This window comes from Gossypium hirsutum, chromosome A04 (assembly GCF_007990345.1).
Source record: "Gossypium hirsutum isolate 1008001.06 chromosome A04, Gossypium_hirsutum_v2.1, whole genome shotgun sequence".
Taxonomy (NCBI): Eukaryota; Viridiplantae; Streptophyta; class Magnoliopsida; order Malvales; family Malvaceae; genus Gossypium; species Gossypium hirsutum.
The window spans coordinates 70748983-70760445 of NC_053427.1; the positions used below are offsets into that span (position 1 = coordinate 70748983).

Here is an 11463-nt window from a genome sequence, read left to right on the forward strand (position 1 = left end):
ACTAAGTAAATCCCCAAACCAAATTCTCCATCCATATATGCACTCATAAAAGAATCTTACGTATATATATATACACGCATCTTAAGCCATTTTTAAAACAAAGCTTATGAGCACATTATCTGTTCTTGATCATTGAATTATGTTTGTGTTTTTTGGCTACTAGGGCAGTTCTTAATTTCAACTCAAGAAATGAAAATGTTGGACACGAGTTTCTTACAAAATAGGAAAAATAATTTTAATATAAATAATTTTTGTAAATTACCATGGATCTAACATTTCACACCAAAGAGCTGCAGATATAAAATAATGATAGGCAGGAGAATACAAGCAATAACAATATAGTCATAACAAAATTAGTTTTGGCCCACCAAAATGGGTCCCTAGAGAAGAACATGTACCCTCGACATAGTTTGTTCACCCGCAGCATCCTGATTTTTGAGCATTTGCTGCAGCCCCTCCTGCCTGGTCTGCTTGGTTGATTTTAATTGTCTGTGGCTGCAAAAGAGAATGAAAAGATTATCAAAATTATGAAAAGAAATGGATTTGCATAATTAATCACTAATTTGCATGTGTTATGAGAAAAGCATATACTTCGAGTAAAAGAAACCGTACCTCAGCGTTCGAGTCAGTATCAGCAAGTCTTTGCTTAATATCCCGCGCTATTGAAAAGAAAACCTCCTCAACGTTTAAGTTTGTTTTTGCACTCTACAAAATAGAGCAGCTATTGAGCATGCAGGAAAGATCAACTAAACATTGGAAAAGTAACCGCATCTGCAGTAAAATTACATACAGTCTCAAAGAACTTGATGCCATATTCATCAGCAAGAGCTTGGCCCTTTGAGGTAGGGACGGCCTGAACAATAAGTTAAGAGTCAACTTGTCAAAAAAAGAATCACAGCTAATATGGCAAACAGAAGGTGACTGAAAAAGGATATCAACAGAATCACAAACGTGAATATGGCAGAAAAAGAAGAAACAAACCCTTTTGCTTTCATCCATGTCAGCCTTATTACCAACCAGAATCTTGTTGACATTGTCCGAAGCATGCTGTTCAATATTACGAATCCAATTTCTAATGTCTAAGCAAGAAGGGATATTAGTACAGTTGATAAGATAATTATAATGGAGAGTGAATAAGATTTCAAATCACTAGGTAAGGAGTATGCTTTCAATTATCTACATGCACGTAACAGAAAAGTTCAAATAACAAGCAAAATTTGATGGAAACATTAAACATTTCTAAAGATTCCAAAGTGCAAGATGGCAGATCTGTATGAACTTTCAAATTTTCAATGATAAAAAGTTCAGTGCTTACTATTGAAAGATGACTCATCAGTCACATCATACACGAGCAGAATACCCATGGCTCCACGGTAGTAAGCTGCACAAAATGAAAATATCATGTAATTCATCTGCAGCTACTAAAATAAAGTGAATAACCCACAGGCACATTCCAAAAGGATAAAACAAGATAAGTATTTTAGAAAAAAGGAGCAAGCAACCATGTTTGGGGCATGGAAGAAAAGACTAAGCAGACATAAAATTTCACCACCGAGCGTAAAAGCCCATGACTTCCTAACAGACCAAGCATAAAGTCAATCATTATGTTATAATTCTGACCAGACATGTATTTCTAGTCAGTGACACTTTCAAAGCCCAAAAACTAACCGGTTGTAATTGTTCGAAACCGCTCTTGCCCAGCAGTATCCCAAATTTGCAGTTTGATCCTTTTTCCATCAAGCTCTATAGTCCTTATCTTAAAGTCAATTCTGCCAAAGTGAACACTACCTTTAAACAACATGTTCCTAGTAGAAACATAGTAATAAAAAAATGAAGACCACTTCACTGCAATTACAAAAAAGAGCTACCCAATTGTCGTGATAAAACTAGTAGTAAATGAGCCATCTGAGAAACGCAAAAGGAGGCAACTCTTACCCACACCTGACAAGCACACAACAGCATAAGTAAATAGAATTCAAATTCAAAAGAAAGTGTGAATATCAAGAAAACCTCCTTTAAAATCACCACAATACCAACTATTAATCCCTAATTATAGACAATTATAACTATCTCTAGCAACCAATCAAGTGAATTAAAAAAGGTCAAATTATGTCATCAGTCCATGTACTTGAATGAAGTTTGAAATTTAGTCCCTGTACTTAAAAAGTTAAAAGTTAAATCATCTTACTTTTTTTATTTAAAAATCCTAATCCAATTGGTGACTACATTAGTAAATGTAAATTATTATTAAGTATACCTTATAGTATGCAAATGTTTACAGAAAATACTAAAGTTGTCAACAATTTGGCTTAAATTTTTAAATTTAAAAAGTTTAGGGGATTTAATTTCTAACTTACAATAACTAACTCTCAAAATTTGCCAAAGTATAGGGATTGATGATACGCTCTGACCATTAAAAAACAGTTTCCTGTTGCAAATGAGCATGCTACGACTCAATGATACTCAAAATCAGTAGCACCGATAGAGAGAATATTCCCATGGCGATAAGCTATATCAAGACAGAATACATTATCAAATATAAGCTAAAAGACAATACCAAAAATACCATTAGCGTATATTCACCATAAAAGGCAATATAAGAGACTTTTTCTTTTCAAATCAACATCGCTTAACGAAAAAAAAAATCGTATCAAAATCATCTGTAAAATAAAAATCAAGCTTAATCTAAGGCAAAGATCTTGAAATGCAAATGACAATCTCACATCTTGGTTTTCCATATTTAGGAAATAAAAATAAATAAATACTTAAAAATAACACAAACATTTCTCACAAAAATGTAGATTGAATAAGTAGATCCAATTTCAGAGCAAATACATTCGTATAACTATCAAGAGAGAAAATGAAAAAATAAATAGTTACCGCTGTCGCCGATTAAAAGGAGCTTGATGAGGTAGTCGTAATCAGCTCGAGCTCTTGCAGGTGGAGCAGCCATGGAAATAGAAGAAATTTATCGAAAACAAACCCTACAAAAAAGAAAAGAAAGGCAAGGGAAAGCTGAGACGTTAATAATCAACGAAAAAAAAGGTAAAAAATAAATAGAAATGAATGTTTTAAAATTGATTCAGTGAATTGAACGGAAAACAGTACCGGATCGGGTGAAAGGAGATGAGAGGAATGAGGAGGGAAGCGCCTCTGGTACGTCAGCACCGGTCGGCCATTGAAGAAAACCTTTCTTTTAGAGAAAGAGAGAAAAAGGAAAAGAAAAATTGAAAAGAAAGTATATTCAAGAAATAAGTTTTGGATTCGACTCCTAACCGTTGGATTAATATTGGGTGATGAGATATGGGTGGATCCAACGGACGGTTTTTTATTTTTTAATTCGTCAACGGACAGAAAATAGGTGATCGAAGATAACGACTAGGCTTTCTTAAAGCTGTTAGTTAAACGGCACCGATTAGTCGGAGATAGATGCGCTGGATTTTGGCATCTAACACCGAGGATGATGCAGCGACTCTAATTAATGTACCTACATTTTATTTAGGGCAAGGATTTTTCTTTCATCTACTTGATATTAAAAATCATTATTTCCATTACAAAATTTTCATCTATAAATTCAACCCATATTTTATATGTTAAAAGAAACGGGTTTATGTATGGGGAGATATTTCTAATTATATATTTTAATTTTAGTTAATTAAATATATATTTGTGATTGTATGTATAATTGTTTTTTTTAAATGAATTGAGATTAAAATATATTAAATAAAACTAATCTAAGAAGAATCCATCTCAACCCAATTCTTAGTACTCACGCTAGATTTCGATTGGAATATAAACAATAGGCTAATGTTCCATTTATAATTTTAAAAGGTTAAGCATCATATTTTATATTTTCGACCAAAGCCTTTGCCTGCCTTATAGGAAGTCACCAACAGAAGCCAAATACATAAAAACTACTAATTAACTTGCTCTTATATTAAGAAAAAAAAAAAGTACTCATCCACTTAGATACATAATTTTATGTGCATATCTTTTAAAGATGGAATATTTTATTAATAAGGCTTTTAATAATTTCTGCTAGTGCTTAAAAAGGATATTTATTACACAGTGGTGAAGTCAAGGGTTAGCAGGACAGCAAAAAAAATCATTTAATTTTTTTTATAATTTTATAAAATTTTAAATTAATAATAATAAATTTATACTTTCAACTCTTTAAAAATGATAAAAAATTAATTTAATTTTTAAAAACTATAAAGATATAAACTATTAAATTAGTTTATAATTTATAAAATTTTAAATTAATAATGATAATTTTATACTTTGAACTCTTTAAAAATAATGAAAATTTTAATTTAATCTTTTAAAAATTATAAAAATATAAATTATTAAAATAATAAAATTATATTTTTACAATCTGTAAGAATATATAATTTACTTTTGACTATCAAAAAATTTGCTAATCTAAACCTGATTACACATGGTTTGAAGTTTGTAAATAAAATAAAATGTGGTGATAAATAAAAAGAATAATAATAATGTTGGTGGCAGGCTACCAGAAATATTGTACCTGAACCGAGGATAGTGAAGAATATATGGTTAGTGGTGGGTATGGTAAATAAATATAATGGAAAGGAATATGAAATCAGTATGGGCATGAGGAAGTATATTATATGTAGAAAATCCAATCCACCGGTAGGGATGTTGAATAACCGAATCGGATTACCATGAATCATATTATTTAAAATGTAAAAAAAATTTAACTGTTAATTGAAACGATAAAGATTTTAAATACATTAATTGAATTAAAATATTTCAATTAATTCCATTGGTTAATCAAAATTTATATATTTTTATCTTTTAGTTAAAAAAATATAAAAAATACATTGCTAATATTTATTTTCTTTTTTTAATAGTTCAAAAAATATATTATATATAATATATATTATTTATTTCAATTAATATAAAAAATAATAGTTCAACAAATACAATGCTAATATAAAATATATTTTTTTTATTTTTTATTTCGGTTAATATCTTATTCGAACCGAATTAACCGATAACCGAAATTTTAAAAAATTATTAATCGACTGAATTAAATTCGACCACTAACCGATTAACCGAATTAGATCAACTTGATCAATAATTCTATTTTAACCGAACTATAAACACTCCTACGACGGACCATATATTTTAGTTTGCATGGGAAAAATTGACTCCCTAAATTAATTTTGTTTTTGCAAGTTAAACATGCAATTCATTTGATTAAAAGATGTTGAACTATATAGTGGTCTAGAGAGCAGTTCAAAAATATCAACTAAGCGTTACAATTAGTTGAGAAGGGGAAGATGATGGTAGAGTTGGACGATTTACGTGGTTTATATAAAGTGGAGGGTCATCATAAACAGTGTTTTAAGCGAAGATATAAAATTATTTGAAATAAATATAAATTCTTAAAAAACTAAAAATAAAAAGGTATAATAACTTTACAAAAAAATCATTTTAACCCTCCGTTTAATTTTTCGCTTTTTTAGCCACTAAATTTGTAGTTGAATCACCCCAAAAGAGATGAAAAAATTAACATTTTTTACTTTATTGACATGGCATACATGTAAATGACACGTAATGATGCGACACTAGCTGGGGAAGTTGCCACCGAACCTGTTAAGCTACCACAAGGACCTATAACTCAGTCTCGTGCTAAGAGGTTCCAAGATGCATTAGTAAGCTATGTTGATCAAGTTTGGGGAGAGCAAGTAGCTAAATCCATTGATTATGCTTGGACCAGCTCAATAGGAGTCCCTTGCAATTTATTACAAGCTGAACTTTATTTTTAATTAAACTCATCTTAGTTAATAATTGAGTTGTTGGAATAAATTATTGTTAATGTGTTTTTAAGTTTATTAATTAAGTTAGTTAAGTGTTAAATGTGTTTATTAATTAAGTCTATTAATTAAGCTTATTAGTTGTTTTTAGCTGAATGTTAATTAATACTTTTAGGTGACTATTCCGCTGGAATCAGTTATGTCTGTTATGTACTTGGACAACATTTAAGAAGAGTATTATGCACCATTTAATTCGAGCCTATTCTTCTTCTCCAAGGAGCTGTTCAAGAATAGCAATGGACAAAGGAGTGTTCACACATGGCCACTCAGTTCATGAATCTTTTTCACATTCCATAACCGATTGCCTCTTAATGTTCACACAATGGGTCTGTTTGTGTGCCTAAATATGTCAACAATATTGTTGGTGTCTATTCGGCTGCCCAATGGAGAATTTAAAGCTTATTCTAAACTCTTCGGCTGCTCAAGAATGAATTCTTCCAGCCTAAGCATTCAAGCTCATTAAATCAGCTTATTTAAGCTGAATCCAAGTGACTATTCGGTTAGGCATTAGTTAGCATTATAAATATTTTGTAATCAGCTTGTTTAAAGGACTTTTGCTAAATTTATGTTTAAATTGAAACTTGTGAGATATCCAATTCTCATAGTTCTTTTCAGGTCTGAATTGACTTATCAAGTTGTCTTGTAGCGACATTCTTTCCCTTTTGCTAAATCGAACTTATCACCTTTAGTGTGACGTTCATATACTTTTGGTTCCTATCACTTTTTGATAGCAGGTCAAGGTTCTTGCTGATTTTTCCTAACCCAAAATCCACCTAAGAGCTACTTTGAGGTTTGGATCAACTATTCCAATATTGTTGGTTTATTCTCGACCCTTAGCCAAACTATCCATTTCTGTATTTAGCAATCTTATTTTGAACCTTGTTTGAATCCAAATATTCTAACTTTTCTATTTAACTTGAAACGAACATAACTTTACCCATTTCACGATCGGGCAAACTAATACGACTTGTAACATCTACAACCGAGTTCCTATCATTTGGTATCAGAGCTAATTGAATTGGAGTAAGAATCGGCATTTTCGACACAACGGTATTGTACATTTGATCATAAAAAAAAGTGTTCAAGTTCTTATTGCCAAATTAAAATTCTTCTTGCTGCCCGAAACATCCATTCAATATCCTACTATTTGGCCACACTCAACCCTTTCTATTTCTTTGTTTCAAGCCTACCCTCTTTGTCCTACAATATTCCTACCAAAATCGTACATCAATTTTTCCAACCAACCCACAACCACTGCTTCTAAGTTTAACTAGTCCCTTTAAGAACTTAGAAATGTGGAGTGAGTGGAAAAAGGCACGAGGGTTGTGAGCTTATCCGAGTGTAGAAAAAGCCAAGTGTGAGTGATTTTCTTTATGAGAGAATTGGTGAGTTTTTGTTGTGAGTGTCAAAAATGTCGCAAAGTCCGGAAAGAAATCCAAACGAGAGAGTTGGGTTTCGTCCTGTAAGAAACGTTGGATGAGGCATGCCAAATCTCACCCTTCAAGCACTCATGCAAGAAATGGAGAAGCTATTCGACTGTAAACTTGAACCATCAAAGATCGACTATTTTGAGTCGAAACCCGAGAGCCACACGAAGAAAGCCCTGAAGTTGCAAGGCATGGGCATCCTAACCAAAACCGAGAAGATCCCTATGAATCAAACGAGCAAGAAAGTGACCACTCATCAAACGAGCAAGAAAGTGACCACTCTTCCGCTCGAAGTGTACATCAATGAGGCCACCAACAAAATCGGGGCCCTAGAGGTCAAGACCGTCCCGATGACAACCTTAAGAATATTAAAATAATGTTCCCACTATTCCAAGATAAGAATGATCCCAAAGCTTATTTGGAGTGGGAAAAGAAGATCGAGCTCGTCCTCGAATGCCATAATTATTTGAAGAGTAAAAGAGTGAAGCTTGCGGCAATCGAGTTCTCAGATTATGCCATTGTGTGGTGGGACCAGCTCGTGACGAGTCGAAGATAAAATAGTGAAAGACCCATCTCTACTTGGGTTGAAATGAAGTCAGTCATTATCAACGACTCTAAAGCCTTACTCAAGGCAATAGAAGTGTTGAAGACTATTATAAAAAAAATGGAGATAGCAATGATCTGGGCTAATATCGAAGAGGATCGAAAGGCGACAATGGCCAGATTCCTTGCAAGCCTAAATCGTGACATCGCCAACATAGTTGAATTACAACACTATGTTGAAGTGATGGACATGGTCCACATGGCAATAAAAGTTGAAAAATAACTCAAACCAAAGGGAGTTAATCGATCCTACACCAATCCCTCCACTAATAAATGGAGCCAGGGAGTCAACAAACCCCCTATTTGAACAAAGGTGCCGGTTGTAGCAGCTAAATCCAATTAGCCTGTTGGTGAGTCAAGTCAAAATAAAAATGAGCCAATGCCAAATCACACGAGAGACATAAAATATTTCAAGTGTCAAGGTCGGGGGCACATAACTAGCCAATGTCCGAATCGGCAAGTTATGGTGGTAAGGGCCGATGGTGAAATTGAATTTGAGGAAAAGGATGAAAATGAGCTCGAAATGCCATCTGATGAAGAAGAAGATTTAGAGTTACCGGTTGAATGTGAAATCCTTGTGGTGAAGCAAAGTCTCGGCATTCAAAATATGAAACCGAACAACAAAGAGAGAATATTTTCCACACCCGATGCCACATCCAAGATAACGTGTGTAGTATGATCATCAATGACAGTAGCTGCACTAACGTCGCAAGTAGCATACTGGTGGAAAAGCTCGGTTTAGCCACGACCAAATACCCAACTTCATATAAGTTACAATGGTTGAATGATGGAGACAAGCTTAAAGTGATGAAGCACGCGGTGGTAGCGTTTTCCATCGGGAAGTACCAAGACGAAGTGGTGTGCGATGTAGTTCCTATGCATGCGGGACATCTCCTTTTGAGGCGTCCATGGCAGTTCGATAGACGTATGATCCATGACAGTTATACAAATCGTTATACGTTTAAGCACCTAGGAAAAAATGTAACCTTAGCACCACTTACCCCAAAACAAGTGTACCAAGATCAATTAAAATTGAAAGAATCTATAGAAAAGGTAAAAGAAAAAGTACAAGAAAAAAATTGAAAAAGAGAAAGAAAAGAAAAACGATAAAAAGAAAGGAAAAGATGAGAGAATAGAGGTAAAAGCATGAGAGGAAAAAAGAAGTTGAAAAGAAAACGAGAGTGATAACATAAGGTATTTGCAAGGAAAAGAGAAATAAGAAAGTCTTTGTTGATACGTCAGCCCGTGGTTGTACTTATGTACAAGGAATATTTATTTAATGCTAATGAACTTGATAATTCTTTGCCTTCTTCTGTTATTTTGTTACTTCAGGAATATGAGGATGTTTTCCTAGAAGAAGTGCCTAGTAGGTTGCCCCCTCTCTGAGGTATCGAACACCAAATAAACTTTGCTCCTGGGGCTACAATTTCGGATGACCAGCTTACCAAAGCAACCTCAAGGAAACTAAGGAGTTGCAACGACAAGTAGTGGAGTTAATGGAGAAAGGTTATATACGGAAGAGCCTAAGTCCATGCACCGTACCCATTTTTTTGGTGCCTAAAAAAGATGGTTCGTGGAGGATATTGTCGAGCCATCAACAAGATTACTGTCAAATACCGTCATCCCATCCCTAGACTTGATGATATGTTAGACGAGCTTAGTAGTGCTAAATTATTCTCTAAGATCGACCTGAAAAGCGGCTATCATCAAATTCGCATACGGGATGTAGACGAGTAGAAAACTGCGTTCAAGACCAAATACGGTTTGTATGAGTGGCTAATGATGCTATTCTATAATAGACTAATTTTGGGCTTATTCAAAACAGTGGTTTTGGGACTACTAGCCCGAGGTCGAAGAAATTATTTTTGATATTATTTTATGTGTTGTGGCATAATTATATGGGAGTATGAAAATTTTGGTGAATTAATTTTATCGATTTCATGCTTAATTGTGAAAAAGGACTAAATCACATAAAGTGCAAAAGTCCTATTTTGTTAACTAAAGCTGTTAAATTGCCAAGGAACCTTAATTGGGAGTCTTTAAAGGGCAAATAGACCATTTTTAAGAGAGTGGCCTGCCATAGGGGGACAAGAGAGGTCAAAAGTCAAATATTATGTGTATTTGGTGACTTAAATGAATAAAATAAAAAAATTAAGAAAAGAGAAAAAGATATCATCTTCTTCTTATTTCCTTATCCACCAAAAATACTAGCAAATTGAGGGTTTTGGAAGCTTAAAATTTGCAACCACTCTCCATCTTTGAAAGTAAGTGATTTAGATAGCCTTACTTGATAATTTTTGTGTTTTTGAAACCCCTAAAGCTTAATCTAGCTATTGAGGGGACTATGATGCAAAATGGTTGATATTCTAGGGATTTACCATGAAAGGAGTTGTAATATTTGTTGAGTTTTTATGGAAGAAAATGAATCCTAGTTGTTAGATAAACAACTTTTGTGAATTGGTGTCCATGAAAAACACCTAAAATGGACTATTTTGTAAAGTAGAAAAATAGAAGATAAATGGGTGAAATGTTTGAATTTGTGAGTTTCCATAAGTATGAAATAGGTTCGGCTAAGCTTGGTTAACGTGAAAATTTGATAAAAATCGATTTACGAGCCCAAGGGCAAAATCGTAATTTTGTGAAAGTCTAAGGGCAAAATGGTCAATTTTGTCAAATTATGTATTGTTGATGTTTTATTAATATGGTGGCTAAATAAGTGAAATTTTATTGTTTTAGACCAAGAAAGACGAAATCCAAACCTAGACCCAGGAAAAACCAAACTAGTAGAGTAATTCAACTAGCCGCCTACTTTTGTATACTGGGTAAGTTGTATGTCAATAATGCAACTATATTGTTATAATGTATGACTGAATCAATATTGCATGAATTTTTATAATTGGGAATTATGAGAATGCATGTTGAGAAATTAATGTAGTAAGGAATTCCGGTTGAACATTTGGAATAGACTTGGATATTCATACCATGACATTGGGTGGTATGTGAGCCAGTGTAAGACATGTCTGGGACATGCATCGACATTGAGAAGAGAGCTATTGTAAGATATGTCTGGGACATGCATCGACTTCGGGATATACAAGCTAGTGTAAGACCTGTATGGGACATGGCGTCAACTTGTTGGATGTCATTGTAAGACCTGTCTAGGACATGGCCTCGACACCGATAAATGAGAGCCAGTGTAAGACCTATCTGGGACATGGCATCAGCCTCAATATATGAAAGTCAGTGTAAGATCTGTCTGGGACACAACGTCGATATTTGATCCCATGTTCGGGGCTATTGAGTATTCGATAATATTCCAAATGGTTCATCGAAAGATTTATGATTTATATCGAAATGAGAAAAGTTATGACCATGTGGTGAGTAGTACAAGTACCTATTTGAAATGTATGAGAAGTGGGTTCAATATATGCCATATGAATTGTATTGGACAATGATGAGTAAGCTGTGCTTATATCCATTTATGGTATTCATGAACAATCTAGGAAAGGTTATGAGCATATTGTTCTATGATAATTAGTTGATGTTTATTTTCATACAACTTACTAAGCTTTATGCTTACCCCATTTCCT

General features: G+C 33.6%; 1 protein-coding gene across 1 annotated transcript; it reads right to left on the reverse strand.

The window, feature by feature from the left end:
- Positions 1-209: 209 nt before the first annotated feature.
- On the reverse strand, positions 210-3599 carry LOC107948822 (ras-related protein RABE1c). Its single transcript, XM_041111117.1, has 9 exons — positions 3109-3599; positions 2881-2984; positions 1869-1941; positions 1669-1769; positions 1316-1381; positions 982-1079; positions 791-853; positions 613-705; positions 210-495 (listed from the first exon to the last, which is right to left on the reverse strand). Exons 2-9 carry the CDS (start codon positions 2951-2953, stop codon positions 415-417), a joined length of 648 nt encoding a protein of 215 aa, XP_040967051.1. The 5' UTR covers positions 2954-2984; positions 3109-3599; the 3' UTR covers positions 210-414.
- Between the last annotated feature and the right edge of the window lie 7864 nt (positions 3600-11463).